General features: G+C 50.0%; 1 protein-coding gene across 2 annotated transcripts in view; it reads right to left on the bottom strand.

Annotated features, from left to right (window-relative positions):
• Positions 1 to 22,072, bottom strand: part of HIP1 (huntingtin interacting protein 1) — a 212,302-nt gene that overhangs the window by 103,572 nt on the left and 86,658 nt on the right. The window contains exon 1 of one of the 2 annotated variants that reach the window (XM_008018363.3): positions 12,775 to 12,964. The exons of the other annotated variant lie outside the window; for it this stretch is intronic. Coding sequence (XP_008016554.1) covers positions 12,775 to 12,792 — 18 coding nt within the window. The 5' untranslated portion in view covers positions 12,793 to 12,964. Of the gene's footprint in view, positions 1 to 12,774; positions 12,965 to 22,072 lie in introns of those variants that run through there. 2 annotated transcript variants of the gene reach the window in all.

Genomic DNA, 22,072 nt, shown 5'->3' on the forward strand with positions numbered 1-22,072 from the left:
TCCCCTGTACTCACTACCCAGCTTGAAACACATTAGCAAAAAGAATTCTTAAATGTGAAAACCTCAAAGCCTAAGTCCTTAAACATAAGTAAGCCAATGGATACATACTCTTAGGTGAACGTACAAGGATTTCACCCCGGTAGTGGAAAATGTTATTAATAGAGGGCAGATCACAATGAAATGATACATCACCCCCTGCTCATCTGGAATTATAGCAATACTAACATTGACTGAATGATACACGCCAAGGCATTGATCTAAGCACTTTATATGCAGTAATTCATCTGCCCTCACCACAACCCCGTATGGAAGGTATTATGACTATGCTCACTGTACAAGAGGGAAAGCCTGGCAAAAGGAGACCTCAGTAACCCACCCAGGTAAGTACACAGTGGAAACTGGTTTTGAACCCATGAACCCAGAACCCATGGATGGCCTGGACCACTCTGATATATTATTTCTAGATCTCCAGCATGGTGAAAACAAAAATTAAAGTCTACAAAACCATATTAGGGTACGGCCCCATTTTCTTTAAATATGCGTGTATTTGTCTATGTGTACCTGCTTGTGTTTGATGGAATCAAATGAAGATTTGGCTGTTTTTGACTTATACAAAAGGCAATTTCATATGGTTCAACCTAGTGTACGCACACAAACACAAACACACACACAGAAAAGTCTGTAAGAACCTACACTAAATTGTTAGCAGTAGTTTTAGATGGTGGAAAAATATTTGATCTTTATTTTCTTTGTACCTTTTCATATTTTCTGAAAAGTGGCAGAAGTTTAACACTTTTGTGGATTATCTGTTTCCTTACTGCTGGTGCTGATGGCCTCAGCTATGTGGTATTAAAATCTACTCAATGTGCAGGAGGCCCCGCCCCGCAAACTACAGTATCAGGGCCCAACGCACTCAAGGCTATCTCTTCTCGGGGACAGAGAAGCCAAAGTGTGTACTTCAATGAAGCAAGTGCTTAGAACAGCACCTGGCATATCAAGGGCACTCTATAAACCTTTTTCAAATAAATGAATGGTCACTTTCTCCACCCCACTTCCTCTACCACTGGGCAGAATCAATCATTCCTACTTGAGTTTCTATGGGAGTTTCCTTAAATCTCTATAGAATAAAGAAGCCAGTAACCTGCCCAGGTAAGTGATAGAGACAGATTTTGAACCCCGGGACCCAAGGCCTCCACCACTCTGAAATACTGTTCCTAGATCAAAGTGAGGGGCCCTTTGAGATTTGACTTCTCTGAGCCTCAGTTTTCTCCAGCTTGAACATGAAAATAGGAATCACGCTTTTCTGAGAATTGCATGAGGCATGGTGCTCTGTCACTCCCAGCCTCATTCCAGTTGATGTTACTTGGGTAGGGCTGAGAGGGCCTTGTTTATTGTGTGTAACATCAAGTCCACAGCCAGGGCCATGGCCAGAGAACTGCCCATGTGACCTTGGCTCCCTTACTGGAGATTTGTTGGATATAAGAGGCAGCATCTTCCCTCTAACTTCTAGAAAATCTGGCAGAAATGGATGAGCGTTCAGTGCTCTGTAGACCATCTGGCTGACAGCTGGATCCACAGTTGAGTAGACCTCAGAGGATGGTCAAGGGGAGCTGGGCACAGGGAAAGGGCCCTGAGGTTTAGACTCAGGCAACTCTCAGCAATGAGCCATGAGCTAAATCTGGAGTCCAGGATTTCAGCCAGACTGTAAGCCAACTACACACCATGAACAGGGGTTCCAGAGTTCCCTGGCAGCCAAGGAAAATCCCCTGCTGGGAATGAATGGGCTCACCCCTCTGTTACAATTCTTATCCAAGCATATTTAGAATGGTGCAGCCATTTCTGCATCTAATCCCATTTCCTGGATCATTTACCACCTTCCAACAGCTTACAAAATTTTCTCATTTACATTTATTTCTATTATCTATCACTCACCCCCTCAATCCCTGCAGGAGCTCAGCTCCACGAGGCAGGAATCTTTGTTTGGTTCAATGAAGTATCCCAAGTGCTTGGAACAGCACCTGGCATATGGAAGACACTCTATAAATCTTTTCTGAATAAATGAATAAATGAAATGTCACCTTCCCCACCCCACTTCCTGTACCATTTGGCAGAATTAGTCATCTTGCCTCTGAATGTCTATAGAACTTTCCTTAAATCTCTAATATTGTACTAATCACACTATTGTGATTATTAACATTAATCTAATATTGTAATTTTATCTCCTGTACTTTTTTTTTTTTTGAAACAGAGTCTCGCTCTGTCGCCCAGGCCAGACTGTAGTGGCGCGATCTCGGTTCACTCCAACCTCTACCTCCCGGGTTCAAGAGATTCTCATGCCTCAGCCTTCCAAGTAGCTGGGATTGCAGGCACGTGCCGCCTCACCCAGCTAATTTTTGTATTTTTAGTAGAGACGGGGTTTCACCATATTGGCCGAGCTGGTTTCAAATTCCTGACCTCAAGTGATCCACCTGCCTTGACCTTCCAAAGCGCTGGGATTACAGGTGTGAGCCACTGCACCTGGCCTGTACCTCTTTCAAGGCAGAAGCCATCAAAGGATCACTTTCTCTCTTATATTATCTACACCTGGCATGAGGTCTGGGTGGGTCCTCGGTGTCTGCTGACTCAGGGGACAATCTTCACATATATAGGGCAAAAAAGACAATAGCCAGGACCCTGGTTGTAACCATTGGAAACATCCCTACCCAGCACCAGGGCTGGTGACATGATCTTGAGCTAGGTGGAATAGGGAGGCAGTGATTTTGTTAAGACTTCTTTCTAGCCTGAGAAAAATCCAGCGAGAGAAAGTTATTTTAGGTCCCAGAATACGAGGCTGAACTGAGTCCTCCAAAGAGAGGTTAACATAGAAAGTTAATGAAATGTTCATTTCAAAAAAACTTTGCCCAACCCACGGTTTGCAACTCCCACACTTATCCTGGTACCAGTGACAGCCATCTCCAGGCCCGAGGACCAGTAGGCAGCGTAAACCCGTTGGCCAGAATAGCGTATCCATGTCTGATTGTCAAGTGGAGGCAGTCCCGCTTACTGGCTCTACTAGAGACTTGCTGGTTATTTTTTAACACAGGCCCTCACACCTGTGCCCACTCCTCCTCTCTATTCCTCTGGCCCTGCTCCTGACAAACCTACTCAACATTCATTCCCCAGTGTTGTATGTTCAGCCTGTGTGCAGCACCTCTCTCTCAACTAGAACGTCTTCTCCTTTTGTCTTTTAATCATTCATGCATTCAGCACCTATTGTGCGTCCTGTGTTTCCTTCAATTGCAGCTCCCCTTCCTTTTTTTTTTTTTTTTTTGAGATGGAATCTTGCTCTGTCACCCAGACTGGGGTGCAGTGGCGTGATTTCGGCTCACTGCAACCTCTGCCTCCCAGGTTCAGGCGATTCTCGTGCCTCAGCCTCCTGAGTAGCTGGGATTACAGGCATGAGCCACCACGCCTGACTAATTTTGTATTTTTAGTAGAGACAGGTTTTTTCCATGTTGGTCAGGATGGTCTCAAACTCCCGACCTCAGGTGATCCTCCCACCTCGGCCTCCCGAAGTGCTGGGATTACAGGTGTGAGTCACCGCACCTGGCCTGCTCCCCTTCTTAAAGCACAGCTCTTCCAGGATAAAAGATAAAAAGATAAAAAGATTCGGCTTTGGGAGGCCACGTTGGGAGGCCGAGGCAGGAGTATTGCTTGAGGCCAGCAGTTCAAAACCAGCCTGGGAAACATAGCAAAATCCTGTCTCTGCCAAAAAGTTAAAAATTGCTGGGCATGGTGGCATGGACCTGTAGTCCCAGCTACTTGGGAGGCTGAGGTGGGAGGATCACCTGAGCCCGGGAGGTTGAGGCTGCAGTGAACTGAAACTGGAATGGCACCACTGCATTTCAGCCTCAGGGACAGAGCGAGACCTTCTCTCTAAAAAGGAAAACAAAGCCAGCACAGTGGCTCATGCCTATAATCTCAGCACTTTGGGAAACCAGGGCGGGCAGATCGCTTCTTGAGATCAGGAATTCAAGACAAGCCTAGGCAACAAGGTGAAACCCCGTCTCTATAAAACAGACAAAAATCAGCCAGGTGTGGTGGTGTGCACCTGTAGTCCCAGCTACTCGGGAGGCTGAGGCGGGAGAATCACTTGAGACTGAGAGGTTTGAGGCTGCAGTAAGCCATGACTACACCACTGCACTCCAGCATGGGTGATAGACCAAGATCCACCTCAAAAAAAAAAAAAAAAAAAAAGATTTGGGTTCTGTATCGTGGGAACTTTGTTAGCCCACAGAGATATGGAGTGTGCCTACTTTTCAAGCATCAACCAGAGGTAGTTTCTGAACAAACCCTGTGGTTTCATGACCTTACCCTTTTAGTGTGCCTGAAATTCCCTTACTTTCCTCGTTCCAGGGGATCATCTTCCCCTCTGCCCCCAGTTTTCTTAATGATACCCTTCCTTAAGTTGCTAGTTGGTTAACCCCACCTTCTCCAGGCTGACACAGGCCCCATCGTTTGTGCCGTGCACAACATGTATTGCAACTACTAACAGGTCTGATTGCCCCAGCAGACTGAGCTCACCCAGCAGTGATCATTCTGCAAGAAGCAATGCTCTCCCCTTTCCCCTGAAGTTTTCAGATTTTATTTATAGCCTAAATGAAAAAGCAAAAATATTACTAATGGTAGCCATGGTTTACTAAGCCCCTCCTATGTGCCAAGTTCTGTATTTTTTATTTTATCTTTTTTTTAGACAGGGTCCTGCTCTGTCACCCAGGCTGGAGTACAGTGGTGTAATCACAGCTCACTGCAGCCTTGAACTCTTGGGCTCAAGTGATTCACCTGCCTTGGCTGGGAGGATCCCCAGTAGCTGAGACCACAGGCTCATGCCACCAAACCCAGATAATTTGTTTTTTAATTATTTTTTTTAGTAGAGATGGGGTCTTGCTATTTTGCCCAGGCTGGTCTCGAACTCCTGGGCTCAAGTAATCCTCCCACCTCAGCCGCCCAAAGCACTGGGATTACAGGCATGAGCCACCATGCCTGGCTTGTGTCAAGTACTTTATATGAGCACCTCAACAGCACTGCAAGTCTGCAGACACCAATCTTAGAGATGAGGAAACAATATGACGGACGAGATTAACTAACTTGTCTATGATCTGAGAGTCGGCAAGTGGTGGCAACGGGACCTTAGCCTCTGTTACTCCAGAGCCCAGGCTCAGCATCTGGAGCAGCCTCAGGACCCAGACGAGTCTCCCTTAATCCTCTGTGCACAGGGGACAGGGCCGTGGAGTCTGGCTGGGATCCCACTCACTCAACCATTCCCATTTACAAATATACCTCCCACTCTGACCCCTCTCTACCTGCCCATAGGAACCTCCTCCAAATTAAAGATGCATTAGGACTTCAAGGAATCTAAAGGAGACATGGGGAATTTATTTGTTTTCTTAAACGACCCATGGATTAATTTCTTTGGGGCTCTGGAGCAGGTGGAATCTTCTCCGATTATGGAAATCTTTGGCTCAGGGGCAGCTGTGAGACCACGTGCCTGTCCTGGTTTTGAACTGGGACCTCTCTGGGCAAGAAGGGAGACAAAGGTGGAAGGGAAACAGCGCTTGGACTTGAGCTTCAAGAAACTCACCTAGCTGCGTGCGTGTTTCGGGGGAGATTGGAGTAGGGGAAAGACAGCAGGAAGCGGGGAAGTGGGAGGGAGAGAGAGTGTGATCCGGGCAAAACGGCTCCCTGGGAGGGGCTCTCTTAAAACCCATGTTTGCATCTGGACTTAGCCCCTGACCAGAAGTGCAACTCTGACCAGAGGGGCCTCTGAAGACAGGTGCTCCTAGGACAATAAATCCTGCTTCACAAGGCCGACGTGAGGAAGAAAATAATCCAGGTGAGACTGTTCTGTCAATTGCAAATGTCTATTGATGCGTGGTCGCACTTGGTGCATTTCGAGGAAATCTCTCTCTCTCAACTCTGTAAGCCTTTTTGACAGACAAGGACTCAGCCATCCTCAGCCCTGGATCCCTTAGTATCTTAACATCCTCACCCAGGGGCCTGCATAAAAAGGGGGTATTCAGTATGCATGTGACTTGAATGGAACCTCATCTTGGTGAGATAAAATCTTAATGATCAGTGACGATGAAAGATACTAATCCACAAATGGTAAATCAAACATTCTTTTCTCCTAAGCAATTTTTTTTAAGAGACAAGGTCTCACTCTGCCAACCAGGCTGGAGTGCAGTGGTGTTATAGCTCATTGCAACCCTGACCTTTTGGGCTCAGACTCCCAAGTAGCTGGAATTACAGGCACGCATCACCATGCCTGGCTAATTTTTTCATTTTTTTGTAGAGACAGGGTCTCACTATATTGCCCAGACTGGTCTCAAACTCTTGGGCTCAAGTGATCCTCCTGCCTCAACCTCCCAAAGTGCTGGGATTACAGGTGTGAGTCACTGTGCCTGGCCAATTTCCGTTCTTTATAAATTACCAGGTCTCAGGTATTGTTAAAGCAGCACAAATGGACTACGCAACGGACTATAGTAAAAAACACATTTTACTGTGGTACACATACACCATGGAATATTATGCAGCCATAAAAAGGAATGAGATTACGTCCTCTGCAGGGACATGGATGACGCTGGAAGCTGTTATCCTCAGCAAAATGACACAGGAATAGAAAACCAACATCACATGTTCTCCCTTATGAGTAGGACCTGAGTGATGAGAACACATGGACACATGGCAGGGAACAACACACACGAGGGTCTGTCAGAGGGTGGGGAAGGAGAGTATCAGGAGGAATATCTAATGGATGCTGGGCTTAACACCTAGGTGATGGGTTGATCTGTGCAGCAAACCAGCATGGCACATGTTTATATGTCACAAACCTGCACATGTACCCTTGAACTTAAAAGTTGAAGGAAAAAAGTACATTTTACGGGGCCACCCAGTACTTACTTGGGTACACACATAGATACAATCAAAATCCATTTCATGATCTAATGCTTACCCTCTCACGTGGAATATACCTGGATGTTTTCTCATCTATTTCACTCTTGTTTTTATTTTTTTGAGATGGACTCTTGCTCTGTTGTCCAGGCTGGAGTGCAGTGGCGCGATCTCAGCTCACGGCAACCTCTGCCTCCTGGGTTCAAGCAATTCTCCTGCCTCTGCCTCCTGGGTTCAAGCAATTCTCCTGCCTCAGCCTCCTGAGTAGCTGGGATTACAGGTGTGTGCTGCCTTAGCCGGCCAATTTTTGTATTTTTAGTAGAGCTGGGTTTCACCATGTTGGCCAGGCTGGTCTCTGACTCCTAACCTCAGGTGTTCCACCTGCCTTGGCCTCCCAAAGTGCTGGGATTATGAGTGTGAGCCACTGCGTGCCTGGCCTATTTCACTCTTTCATATGCTGGCAGCAACCCACTAAATGGATCTTGTGGCCAGGGCTGAAAATGCTGCTCTATTTGCTGGGCAGGTCACCCATCAGTCTTTGGCATCATTTTGCACAGCGATCTCTCCAGCTGGGCACTTAACTTATACCACATCCCTTCTGCTGACACCAGCAGCAACAACAGGTTGATCAGAAGTCTTTTCTGCTCTACAGTCAATATCATTTACTCAGAACATCTGAAATACCTTCTTTCCACCTCTCTCATCTGCCTGCTGGGTAAGTCAAGTGTCTCACATTTGAGGAAGCAGTGAGATTCAGGAAGAAACTCCTGAATTTTAAAAACAGCTATAGGGCTATAGGGAGCAGGGCACAGTGGCTCATGCCTGTAATCCCAGCACTTTGGGAGGCCGAGGTGGGAGAATCGCTTGAGCCCGGGAGTTCTAGACCATACTGGGCAACATATCAAAACCTCGTCCCTACCAAAAATCAAAAAAGGCAGTCAAGCATTGTGGTAGTGCCCGCTTGTTGTCCCAGCTACTTGGGAGGCCGAGATGGGAGGATTGCTTGAGCCTAGGAGTTCGAGGCTGCAGTGAGCTATGATCGCACCACTGCACTCCAGCCTTGACAACAGAGTGAGACTTTGTCTCGAAAAACAACAACAACAACAAAAACAGATAGAGGGGATTTACAAGGCTCTGAGTCCACATATAGACACTCATCCTTCTTTCCTAAGTCTTTTCCCCTAGGGGACCCAGAGGCCAAAGGCCACAACCCCCAGCTCATCTTTTGAAATTAAGTTGTGTCCACTCTAGAATCTAGACACTAAATCTTTTTCCTCACCTTTTATTTATTATATCGCTATAATGCATACTTTGACTGTCAGAGAACTGGACACAAGACCTGGTTCTACCCCTGGTATGGAATATCAGATGTCACTTTTCTGAACTAATTTTCTTATCTGTAAAACGTAGCTAATCATTTCTGCCCTGCCTTCCTCATGGGGTTGTAGTGAGAACAAGTGTGAAAATGCTTTTATATAGGCCAGGTGTGGTGGCTCATGCCCGTAATCTCAGCACTTTGGGATGCTGAGGATCGTTTGAGGCCAGGAGTTCAAGACCAGCCTGGGCAACATAGAAGACCCCGTCTCTACAAAAACAAATAAATAAATAAAATAAAAATTAGCCTCGCTTGGTGGCTCATGTCTGTGGTCTTAGCTACTCAGGAGGCCGAGGTGGGGACAATAGCTTGAGCCCAGGAGTTCAAGGCTACAGTCAGCTACAATTGTGCCACTGCATTCCAAGCTAGGTGACAGAGTGAGACCTTGTCTCTAAAAAAAAAAAAAAAAAAAAAAAAAGAAAGAAAAAAAATGCCTTGTATACTGTAAAGCACCACAGAAATATAAATTATTATGTAAATGGTATGTTCTTTGGTTATAATTGATAGTGTTGACTCCATTTTCCAAATTACAGTACTGTGCATTCTCTGTGTTTAGTGAAAGGCACAGCCTCCATCATCAACCCCTAAAAGGCATCCGCACTTTCTCCCTGAGTGCAGGGTTAAACCAGCTCTCCCTTGGGCAGATATCTGATGTCATCAAAAATTCATGGGTCGCAGCAGCTGGTAAATCCAGTGTCTCCGGTGGTGTGTACCCTCATTCACAAAAATCACCAGGCCTGGGAGAATTGCTCCCAAGAGCCGTCAGCTGAAATATGGCCTGGGCTCAGCTCTGCAGGCCAATCAAAAAATTAAAGCATGAGCGGGAAATCAAGAGTCACCTTAGGCCCAGATGAGACCAGAGATCATCCTGATCAGAACAGTCAAATTAGCTGGGCATGGTGGTGTGCGCCTGTAATCCCGGTTACTCGGGAGGCTGAGGCAAGAGAATCGCTTAACCCGGGAGGCGGAAGTTGCAGTGAGCCGAGATCGCGCCACTGCACTCCAGCCTGGGTGACAGAGCGAGACTCCATCTCGGAAAAAAAAGAAAAAGAACAGCCACCAGGTGTATGGAAGACTTACTACTCCAGCTTCTATGCCTTAAAAGGATTATTTCCAACCTTCTCTGTTATTATGTTCATGATACAGATGAAGGTAAGAGGTTACAGAAGAAATTTGCTCAAAATCATGCAGGGACGCAGCGTACGGTGGCTCACACCTATAATCCCAGCACTTCGGGAGGCTTAGGTGGGTAGATTGCTTGAGCCCAAGAGTTCGACACCAGCCTGGGCAACGTGGCAAAACTCTGTCTCTGCAAAAAATACAAAAATTAGCTGGGTGTAGTGGTGCGTGCCTGTAATCCCAGCTACCCAGGAGGCTGAGATTGGGAGGCTCGCTTGAACCTGGAAGGCAGAGGTTGCAAATGAACTGAGATTGTGCCACTGCACTCCAGCCTGAGCAACAGAGCAAGACCCTGTTTTAAAAAAAAAAAAAAAAAAAAAACATGCAGAGGGCCAGGTGTGGTGGCTCACGCCTGTAATTCTAGCACTTTGGGAGGCTGAGGTGGGTAATGGTTTGAGCCCAGGAGTTTGAGACCAACCGGGCTGGCCAACATAGTGAAACTCTGTCTCTACTAAAAAATGCAAAAATTAGCTGGGCATGGTGGTGTGCGCCTGTAGTCCCAGCTACTAGGGAGGCTGAAGCATAAGAATCGCCTGAACCCGCGAGGCAGAGGTTGCAGTGAGCCGAGATCACGCCACTGCACTCCAGCCTGAGCGACAGAGGGAGACTCTGTCTCAAAAAAAAAAAAAAAAAAAAATCACCCAGAGTCAGGTAAACTACAATCTGCTTTTTCTCACTCTGCGTAAGCAAGAGAAATCTCCAAGGCTGATATTGGACTCTGTCAAGGATGTTCCTGAAAGGCTGCATTTGAGGTCAAGCCTGCAGCCAAAGGCCCCCAGAGCGAGGACTTCAAACCAGAGACGGGAATTGAATGGCCAGAACAGAAAGTACTTTTGGCCTCTTGCAGGAATGAAAAGCAGACGCCAGTTCCCCAGGGTGGGTAAGGTTCTTCTTGCTACACAGTCACAGGTCTGTGCTCTTTACAAAGAGCTGCAGACAATTGTTTCTGGACAGGGTGCCTGGCTGCTCAATGATTAATGAGAATCTAATATCACTTTCGTTTGGACCCCAAGCTAAAAGAGGAAGGAGGCAATAGATGCGCCTCCCCAGAGCATCAAAATTCTCCAGAGATTTCCCAGTGCTTACGGGCCAGGGTCAGAATGCCTTGGTTGGCATTCAAGGCCTTGCTGGTCTGGCCCCAAACAACCATCTCGATGTTTCCTGATTTCAAACCTCTGTACCAGCCAAATGTCTTCAGCCTCACCCAATGGGCTCTGCCCATCCCCTTCCTGCGATTCTCCCAACAGGCAATGCCTACCCCACCCAACCTCCAAGGGCCAACTGAGGTCTTGGTCTTCCATCTGAACTCTGCATTCCAGTCCTTTCTCAGACCCTCATGGTCCTCAAAGCTTTGGCCTTCTGATCTAGGCCTGTATTGATAGCTAACTGTTGAGTTGGCCTGTATCTCTCTGGATCTTTCACTTTCATGCTAAGGGCCTTGAGAAGCAGGGAGGGAGGCCTTCAGCGATGTTTCTTTGTGTTCTTTACCCAGCACTTGCTGTAGAAATTATGGGAATTAAATAAACGCTGTTGATTAATGAGGGATGGATAGACAGAGGTCCCTGAGTCCTATAAGCTGGTCCTCGCAGGCCAAGCTTTGCAGGGAACCTGGGTGCAGGGCTGGGAGGATGCTCAGTGATGATTTGGTTTAGTGGCCACTGGACTAGAGTAGAGCTTCAAAGCTTCAGATCCCAACCCCCCTAATCATAGCCCAGACAGGTGACTCTTCTGGTCTTGCTCAGATACCTCTAGGAAAGAACTACTGCTTAGTTTTCTACATCTCCACCCCCATAGCTGCACAGAGGATTTTTTTTTTTTTTTTTTTTTTTTTTTTTGAGAGGGAGTTCTAATACATGCCCAAAGAAAGCGAGCTTTCATGGCAGACAGACAGGGAATGCTGGTCCAACCTCTGGGCACTCACTGCCCAGTCATGGACAGGTAGTTCTCTCCAAATAAAGACAGGAACCCATGGAGCCCCTCACCCAGCCCCCAACCCCAGGGGCCATGCTCAGTCAGTCTGAGACTGATGCAGGCCATAGAAGAGGACTCTCACCTGTCATCAGCCCCCATCCCATTGTCTCCTAGCCAAGACAGAGTGCCAAAGGCCACGGCCAGGCAGAAAACCAACCTCCCTTGGTTGCCTCGAAAGGGCACCCTCTGGGGAAAAGTAATTCTTAACAAGATAAACTCAAATTCTAGCATCTCCTCATCTCTATGGTAAGGGCAGACTCAGACCCTCTACCCTCCCCACCCCACGGCCCAAATACACACACACACACACACACAGCTCCTTTCCTCGAAAGCCCTGATTGCCTCCCTCCCACAAGACCAGCCTGACCCATAGGCCCTTGAGGTTGCAAGGCTGGACGGTAGAGACAGTACCCTGGTCGAAACTGGGGGTTGGGGTGGTGGAGATGGCAAGGGCACCCTTAAATCTCCATTCAGAGTGAGAGCCAATCAAGACCCCTAGGAAAACCTGCAGTTTCCGGGCCTCCAGGTGCTCCCTGCGAACCCCCCTCCCATCAGAATCCCCCATATCACATCCTGGTATCCGCTGAGAGCTGCTCCTTGGTCTCAATCAATAAGCAATGATTTCTTCAAGCTCCTACTGTATTCGCGGTGGAGGTGGGGGTGGAGGGCTGCTCTGGGGGAGGGCACAGACCCCTCCAGAGAAGCCCATTTCTAAAGGAAAGGGGGAGTCATGCTTAGGAGGTGAAGGTGTTGGCTGCACCCCAGGCCCACAGAAGCTGGGGTTCCCAAGTAGCCAACCTAGAACCTCCCCCGTCTCTGCCAAGGGCTTCATTCCTGCCCCCTCACTTCCTAGGATGGTTGAAACCCTGGCTTCTCCCTGTCCTCCCAGCGCCACCTGTGCCTCCCTGCCCACGGGCTCAGCCCCACACATCTTGCCATCGATCTCCTGTAGGTGTGCGGGCAGGGGGCTCCGGAGGGCACGGTACAAGCCCCTTCCGGCGGCGCTGCCCTCCCTCTGCCAGGCAGGTCTCCCGAGGTGGGCGGCGAGCCCCGCAGCCCCGACCCTGGAGTCCAGCGCGATCTCCCGGGCAGCCCGGCGGCGGCACGGCGGGAAAGCGAGAGCCCATCCCGGCCGGCCAGCCGCCTCCAGAATCCTGGCCCGGCTCCCTCCTCCGGCACGCCTGGAGTTGGGGCCAACAGGCAGGATCAACAATCCAGAAACTTTCAATGGATCGCGCCGGCTAGGAGGGGGAGAAGGGAGGGCGCCAGGGCTGGGGGGTGGGGAGGGGGCTCGGGGCAAAGCCCCTGCTCACACTTACCATCTTGCTCACATCCATGACCGAGGCTGCGGGGCACCCCCCCACCCCTGGAGATCCCGCTTCCCCCAAAGCTGCTCCCGGCTAATCGCGCCCCGAGGGTGCCATGCTGCGGGGAGGGCGGCCGGCAGGGCCCCCGCGGACCGGGGCAGGCGGCGGCGGCGGCGGCGGCACCGAGGCTGGACCGGAGAAAGGAAGGGGAGGGGGAGGGGAGGCGGTGAGGGGGAGGGGGAGGGGGAGGGGGGCGGGCGCGGAGCCGCAGCGCGCGCCGGGGGCGGGGGAGGCGCGGCCCCGCCGGCAGAGACCGGCGCGCCCGAGCCCCCGGGGACCGGGAAATCCCGGAATCAGCTGGCGGGGGCGCGGGGGGAGACCGGGAGGCGGGTTCCCGGGCCCGATCCCGCGGCCCCCGGGCGCGCACAGCGAGGGTGTGATTTGAATAACAAAAGGTGGCTTCTCCCCAGAGTTCCCGGTGGCGGGGATCGCCGAGCCCCGAGCCAGAGGCCGCCGGCCCGCCAGGAAGCGTGTGTGTGTGTGTGTGTGTGTGTGTGTGTGCGCCCGCGTGTGTGTGCATGCGTGAGTGTGCATGCATGCGTGTGTTTTGGTGGTGGGATCAGTGGGACTCAGGAAGTGAGCAGGGGAGGTGGTGGAAAAGGAGGGAGAATGGGGGGCGCAGGAGGCCGACATTCCAGTGGGGGCAGGGGGTCCGCTCAGCCCCTCCCCATTTGGCTTCCCTGGACAAAGGGGGAATTCACAGCCAGTTTGCCTCCTGCGGCTAATCTGGAGGGGCCTCCCGAATGAGTCTGGGGTCTCCAAACAGATGGGCAATTGGGAGGAAGTGGAACAGGTATCCCCAGGAAGGCTCTGAGCGTCCCCCTCCCACGTGAGCCACAGCCAGCCCTTCCTGGAGTGAGGGAAATTGGCTCTGTGGCTCCAAAATGATGTCTGCCCTGAGCTGGGAGCTCCTTTTCCTCAAGCCAGAATCCCGATGTCCCTTTCCTTATTCGATGCCGAAATGCACGGCAGACGTTCCCCTCTGCAGTAGACACAGCTGGTGACCTCAAAAGGACTCCTGTCAAATGCTCCTTTGGGGCAAGTTCTCCGGGAAAAGCCTGGCCATCCAAGCCTATAGTTTCAACACAGTCTGTCCCACCAAAATCAGATGGCAGTAAGGTTTTGGATGCAGCAGGGACCTCAGAGTCCACCTAGATCAACCCCACTTTATACGGAGATGAAACAGATCCAGAGAGGGAGGTGCCCCAGGTCACACACCTGGCAGGGACTAGGGGTCAGGGCAGACTTCAGTAAGGACCATCCAGCCCACACCCAGAAGGGCTTCCCAGGCTGCCACGGGGCAACCCTGAAGTTGGGGCTTGATGCACTGGGGGCTCACGCCTGTAATCCCAGCACTTAACACCTGTAATCCCAGCACTTTGGGAGGCTGAGGCAGGCAGATTGCTTGAGGCCAGGAATTCAAGACCAGCCTGGCCAAAATGAGGAAACCCCCATCTCTACTAAAAATACAAAAATTAGCCGGGTGGGGTGGTGTGCACCTGTAATCCCAGCTATTTGGGAGTCTAAGACAGGAAAATCGCTTGAACCCAGGAAGCAGAGGTTTTAGTGAGCCAAGATCGCACCACTGTGCTCCAGCCTGGATGACAGGAGACTCCGTCTCAATAATAATAATAATAATAATAAATAATGAACAGGTGATGGGATCCAGAACAGCTGTGAGGCCAACCTCTGCACCCACATGAAGGGATCCACAGGAAGAGGCCCCGAGGAGAAGGCATCTCCCATCATGGCCCCAGGGCCTGCTGGGCTTGCCTTATTATGGCCCCTTCCCATCAAAGCTGAGTTCTTATCGATGAAATTGGGACTATTTATCTGCCTGCCTCCTAGGGGTATGTGAGAACATCAAGATATAAGAGATAATGTAAGCCGGGCTTGGTGGCTCACGCCTGTAATCCCAGCAGTCTGGGAGGCTGAGGCAGGTGGATCACTTGAGGCCAGGAGATCAGACCAGCTGGGCAACATGGCAAAATCCCGTCTCTACTAAAAATACAAAAATTAGCTGGGTGTGGTGGCGCACGCCTGTAATTCCAGCCACTCAGGAGGCTGAGGCAGGAGAATACTTAAGCACGGGAGGCAGAGGTTGCAGAGGGCCAAGATCATGCCACTGCACTCCAGCCTGGGTGGCAGAGCGAGACTGGGGTCTTGCTGTGTTGCACAGGCTGGTCTCAAGCTCCTGGACTCAAGCAATCCACCTGCCTCAGCCTCCCAAAGTGCTGGAATTACAGGTGTGAGCCACCATGCCCAGCCTTCCCTCTATTTTTATTTGTTTTTTTCTTTTCTGGTTTTCCTTTTCTTTGTTTTTTATTTGCTCCTTGTTTCTCTATTTTTTTTCTTTTTAGACAAAGTCTCACACTTGTTGCCCAGGCTGGAGTGCAATGGTGCAATCTCGGCTAACCACAACCTCTGCCTCCTGGGTTCAAGAAATTCACCTGCCTCAGCCTCCTGAGAAGTTGTGATTACAGGCATCCGACACCATGTCCGGCCCTGGCTAATTTTGTGTTTTTAGTAGAGACGGAGTTTCTCCATGTTGGTCAGGCTGATCTCAAACTCCTGACCTCAGGTGATCCTCCCACCTCAGCCTCCCAGAGTGCTGGGATTACAGGCGTGAGCCACTGTGTCCAACTGTTTCTCTATTTTCACAATCTGTTCTTCCTCCTGTTTTCTGGCTCAACTAATGGTTCTACCTCCACTGAGCTGGTTAAGCTGGAAACTTCAAAGGCAGCCTTAATTCCTCCAGCAACAATCCCCGCTCCCACTCCATCTAATCAGGTCCCACATCCCTGTGATTCTTCCTTGCACGTAGCTTCCAATCTACATCTTACTGATTGTTCCTTCCCTGGATAAGACTTTCGACAACAGCCTCTGCCTCCAGTCTCTTCCTGTCCAATTCATCGTATACACATCTAATTGTGACTCCCCACCGGCCAGCCCATCCCAAATAGAAAAAAAAGAAAAAAACAACAGGCCAGGTACAGTGGCTCATGCCTGTAATCTCAGCACTTTGGGAGGCTGAGGTGGGAGGATTGCTTGAGGCCAGGATTCGAGACCAGCCTGGGTAACAGAGTGAGACTGTCTCCAAAACAAAACAAAAAAGACTCTTCTGGCCGGGTGCAATGGTTCATGCCTGTAATCCCAACACTTTGAGAGGCTAAGGCGGGCGGATCACCTGAGGTCAGGAGTTCAAGACCAGCCTGGCCAACATGGTGAAACCGTCTCTACTAAAAATACAAAAATAGCCAGGAGTGGTGGTGCGTGCCTGTAATCCCATCTAGTCGGGAGGTTGAAGCAGGAGAATCACTTGAACCCAGGAGACAGAGGTTGCAGTGAGCCGAGATCGTGCCACTGCACTCCAGCTTGGGCCACAGAATGAGGCTCTGTCTCAAAACAAAACAAAACAAAAATCAAATCCCTTCTATGGTTCATTTGGTTCTCAATACTATAGATATATCTGCCCCCATTCTTGTCTATCCTCTCATCCTCCCACCTTGCCCATCCATCCAACTGCTCATCTGTACCCGGGATGCTCCTGGAACGTCCTTCCCTCCTCCTGAGCTTAGAAGTGTCTTTCTCATCCTTCAGGACTGACCTCAAATGTTACCTTTCCTGACCCATCTGGACACAGCCGGTCCCTCGGGAGTCCCTTCCCACAATGGACAGCTTTGAACACAGCCTGCATCTCCCTAGGATGGGAGGGTCTGAGCCCAGGACTCCCTGGCTCACCTGTGAGCAAACTCAGGCCAAACATTGGCCTCACTGGTCTTTGAACCTTGAGTGCCCTGCCCCTTACTTCCAGCTAGAATTCCACCCCCACAGCACTCCACGTTTAACATCCACTGAAAAGCACAGAACAGGCCTAGAAGGTGCTCAGTTCCCTGACATAATTCAAACAGAAGGTGCGGTGGACGCGTCTTGGTAGAGGCTGACACCTACTGGTGAATCGAGATTCTGCAGCCTAGCCCTAAAGACCACAATGAGGTTCTCATTGCCAGACTCTGGCAAGGCTATAGCCTCCTTTAGGGGCACAGAAGTCCATTAATTCCCAGTAATGATATTTAAGCCAAACAATATTGCTTATGAAAGGGCCTTAAGTAACGTATGTTGCTATGCTAATGCTAGTAGTAGGCGTATGCAGAGGGCTGTAATGTTTACAAAAGGCATTTTTACTCATTATTTCATCTGACCCTTAAAAAGTCAGGAAAGGGGCCAGTTGTGGTGGCTCATTCCTGTAATCCCAGCACTTTAGGAGGCCAAGGCAGGAGGATTGCTTGAGCCCAGGAGTTCGAGACCAGCCTGGGCAACATAGTGAGATCCCCATCTCTATTTCCATTTAAATTAATTTTTTTTAAGTCAGGAAAGGCATATAATGGGATTATTATAATGCCTATTTTGCAGGGATTGTGGAAGAGTGCATGGATGAGACCTGGGAAGGGCAGTGGGTTGGGGAGGGGTAGTCTAAAGGTTCTGTAACTTTGCCTACAATGTTTTAATTTTTATAAGGAGAATGTAATGAAATGTTATTACCTGCATAATAATGATGGCTATTAAAAGAAATAAGACAGTATGACCGGGCACGGTGGCTCACACCTGTAATCCCTGGGCACTTTGAGAGGCCCAGGTGGGTGCACCACTTGAGGTCAGGAATTCAAGACTAGCCTGGCCAGCATGGTGAAACCCCATCTCTACTAAAAACACAAAAATTAGCTGGGCATGGTGGCGGGCACCTGTAATCCCAGCTACTTGAGAGGCTGAGAGAGGAGAATTGCTTGGTCCTGGGAGGCGGAGGTTGCAGTGGCCAAGATCACACTGCTACACTCCAGCCTAGGTGATAGAGTGAGACTCTGTCTCAAACAAACAAACACAACCAAAATGGAAATAAGAAAGTATGGGTAGGTCCTGGAGCCCGACAGATCTCAAGATGAATTTCGGCTCCATTTCTTTCTAGATATGAGCAAATTCCTTAACCTCTCTGAATTTCAGTTTTCTTACCTGAAAAACAGGCTATAAACATGATTCCTCCCAGGGTCAATGTAAGAATTAAGTAAACCCATGTATATAAAGCACCCAGCACAGTGGGTGACTGGCTCTTGGCTCAATGCACCTGTCTCTCAGCTTACTTGGTGGCTAGCTCTTGGAAGCTTCTGGATAATTATTTGTTTTGTTTTGTTTTTGAGACAGAATTTCACTCTTGTTGCCCAGGCTGGAGTACAATGGCACAGTCTCAGCTCACTGCAACCTCCGCCTCCCAGGTTCAAGCGATTCTCCTGTCTCAGCCTCCCGAGTAGCTGGGATTACAGGTAAGCACCACCACGCTTGACTAATTTTCGTATTTTTAGTAGAGATGGGGCTTCACCATGTTGGCCAGGCTGGTCTTGAACTCCTGACCTCAGGTGATCCACCTGCCTCGGCCTCCCAAAATCCTGGGATTACAGGTGTGAGCCGCCGCACCCGGCCTGGATTGTTTCTTTTAGAACTAAAAATAGAACTACCATCTGACGTGGCAATCCCGTTACTGGGTATCTACCCAAAGGAAAATAGATCATTCTGCCAAAAAGACACCTGCACACGTATGTTCATTAAAGCACTATTCACAATAGTAAAGACATGGCATCAATCCAGGTGCCCATCAACAGTGGGTTAGATAAGGAAAAGGTGGTACATATCCAACAAGGAATATTATGCTGCCATAAAAAAGAATGAAATCATGTCCTGTGCAGCAACATGGATGCAGCTGGAGGCCATTATCCTAAGTGAATTAACACAGAAACAGAACACCGAATACTGCATGTTCTCACTCATAAGTGGAAGCTCAACACTGGGTGCAAGTGGACATCAAGATTGGAACACCAGACACTGGGGACTCCAAAAGGGAGGAAGGGGACAAGTGTTGAAAAACTACCTATTGGGTACTGTGCTCACTATCTGGATGACGGGATCATTAGAATCTCAAACCTCAGCATCACACAATATACCCATGTAACAAACCTGCACATGTATTTTCCCCTGAATCTAAAATGAATTTTTTTTTTTTTTTTTTTTTGAGATAGAGTCTCGCTCTGTTGCCCAGGCTGGAGTGCAGTGGTGCAATCTTGGCTCATTGCAACCTCCATCTCCTGGGGTTCAAGTGATTCTCCCACCTCAGCCCCCTGAGTAGCTGGGATTACAGGCGCCTGCCACCACGCCCGGCTAATTTTGTGTGTGTGTGTATTTTTAGTAGAGACAGGGTTTCACCAGGTTGACCAGGCTGGTGTCGAACTCCTGACCTCAGGTGATCCACCGCCTTGGCCTCCCAAAGTGCTGGGATTATGAGTGTGAGCCACCTCGCCCGCCCACAGTCATTAAATCTAATGAACAGCTGTGCAGTGCTTTGCTGACCACACAGTCTACAAGTGGAAGCCACTCACCTGCAGCATGCTGGGGGCATGGCCAAATGCTGCCTATGCTGTCCTCTCTGATGCTCCCAGCAACCCTCACCAAGGTGGACACTGAGATACAGAGACATTACTGACCTGCCCAGGATCTTGCAGGGAGTAACCACGACGGGTCATCTACCTGCCTGTTTCTTGCTTCCCCCCATATCCACAGCCCCCTTTCCCCAGGGGTCCACTCGGCACAGCAAGGGCTGAGATCACCTTTGGCTGACAATCTGTCAGCCTTTTAGGAGCGAGGCCATCCGCTGGGATATGTCTGCCCCATGGCACTGTCTGGGCACCAGCTGGGGATGTTGGAGCTGCCCCTGGGGATCCCCGAGGGCTGCAGCATAAATGAGTAATGAGATGAGGCCTGCAGCGCCACTTAGAGCCAAGAAAAGGTCAAGTGCTCTGCAATCATCAGGTCCTCTCCAGGACCAATGTCAGACTGGAGAGGGGGGTAGATCCTACAGGCCCAGGAGCATAGCCCACTACATAAGGTGCCTGAAAGTGGACCCTGCTGGTTAGGAAAGGGCCAGGGCCTCCTAAGAGGGAGGGCTTAGAGGCTCCGAGTACCCCCTCACTCTGGTACCAACAAAAATGTGCATGAACATGGCCGGGCACGGTGGCTCACACCTATAATCCCAGAACTTTGGGAGGCCAAGGTGGGCAGATCACCTGAGGTCAAGAGTTCGAGACTAGCTTGGCCAATATGGTGAAACCCCATCTCTACTAAAAATACAAAAAAGAAAAAATTGGCCAGGCATGGTGACACGTGCCTGTAATCCCAGCTACTCGGCAGGCTGAGGCAGGAGAATCGCTTGAACCCAGGAGGCAGAGGTTGCAGCGAGCCGAGATCGCACCACTGCACTCCAGCCTGGGTGACAGAGCGAGACTCCGTCTCAAAAAACAAAACAAAACAAAACAAAAAATTGTGCAGAAACCATGTGACTCAGCCTCAGTTTTATCCTCTGTGAATCTAGGATTCTGGTTCTAATCCTGCTTACCCATGGCTGCTTTTGGGACTTTCACTGCTGCTAAGCCATCTCAGAAGTGTGCTTCCCTTCAGAGGAGGGGACACATGAAAGGCAGAATGAATGGATGAACAACAGTTTCAAATCAAGAGAAAAGTTCTCCTGGAGCTCTCAGGCAATTCACCAGGATGCTCTGGGTCAGGGTGTGCATGGCTGCTCCAAGGCTCTGCTGACCCTGGCAGCAGCTTGTTGGTCTGCAGGGACCTGGACAGACCAGTCAGGTCCGTCCCCATTTTGGGAGGCACCGTGCACTCGCACATGTGGATGCAGCTGTGAAGGGGAAGATCAGGGTGCAGCATGCTTGAAGAGGTGGGGCAGCGGGGCTGAACACGAGTGGCAGTGTGACCAGGTGTGAGGCGTGGTGTGAGCCAGGTGAGTTCTGTGCTGGAAGCAGAGCCATCTCACTGAGCAGATACACAGGGAGGGTGAGGGAGCTCCAGCTGGGCAAGGAGTTCCAGCTAGAACTCTTAGATCCTCCTGTGTAGGCCACAGAAAGCCAGCACAAGCTGCTATGCAGGGAGGGGTATGCTGGTCAGCCAGCCACAGACAGACTCAGGTACAAAAGAACTGGGCACTTCTTGGCTTTTGGAGCTCCAGCTGAGGCTGGCTGGGGTAGCTGGGGCTGGTTGGAGTAGCTGAGACTGGTTGGCGTAGCTGAGGGCTGGATGGAGTAGCTGAGGCTGGTTGGAGTATCTGAGACTAGTTGGAGTAGCTGAGACTGGTTGGAGTAGTTGGGGCTGGTTGGAGTAGTTGGGGCTGATTGGAGTAGCTGGGGCCAGTTGGAGTAGATGTGGCTGGTTGGAGTAGCTGGGGCTGGTTGGAGTCACTGGGCAGGATCATGGAGGAGCATCAAGCCTCAGAGGGTGACTCCTATGGTCCCTCCCCTTGTAGATTCAGCGGAGACCTCTGAACACTTTGCCCCTGATATTAATAGATCTGTTTTTCCTCCTGACACTGCTGTTCCCCCCATATTAAACACAGGTGTCCATGGTCCCTTTCCACAGATTTCACATCACAGGGGAAAGGGTGACTTCAAGCGTGGCTGAGCTATATGGAGATGCCAAGTGCACCCCCAGAACCTTTCCATTCTGCAAGATAGACCCCCTAAGCTGCCGGAAGTCAGGGGGTGCAGAGGTGAGCCAGGAAGACAGAAGCCTGAAATGGAGCCATGACTTCAAGAAGGGGGCAAGGAGAGACATGAGACGTCCTGTGGGAAGGAAGGCGGCACAGAGACATCCTGCCCAGAGAGCAGACCCTGGGACTGGGAGGCAGTGGGGACATTAAGAGGGATCAGGGTCAGGCTCGGTGACTCAGGCCTATAATCCTAGCACTTTGGGAGGCCAAGATGGGAGGATTGCTTGAGCACAGGAGTTTGAGGCCAGCCTGGACAACATAGTGAGACCTGGTCTCACTGGGCCTGCAGGTGCATGCCACCATGTCTGGCTAATTTTTTAATTTTTTCTTAGAGATGGGGTCTCACTGTGTTGTCCAGGCTAGGAATATTTTTTTTTTTTTTTTTTTGAGACAGATTTTTGCTCTTGTTACCCAGGCTGGAGTGCAATGGCACAATCTTGGCTCACTGCAACCTCCGCCTCCTGGGTTCAAGCAATTCTCCTGCTTCAGCCTCCCGAGTAGCTGGGATTACAGGCATGTGCCACCGCATCTGGCTAATTTTGTATTTTTAGTAGAGATGGGGTTTCCCCATGTTGGTCAGGCTAGTCTCGAACTCCCAACCTCAGGTGATCAGCCCACCTTGGCCTCCCAAAGTGCTGGGATTACAGGCATGAG

The sequence above is a fragment of the Chlorocebus sabaeus genome, chromosome 28 (assembly GCF_047675955.1).
Source record: "Chlorocebus sabaeus isolate Y175 chromosome 28, mChlSab1.0.hap1, whole genome shotgun sequence".
Classification (NCBI taxonomy): domain Eukaryota; kingdom Metazoa; phylum Chordata; class Mammalia; order Primates; family Cercopithecidae; genus Chlorocebus; species Chlorocebus sabaeus.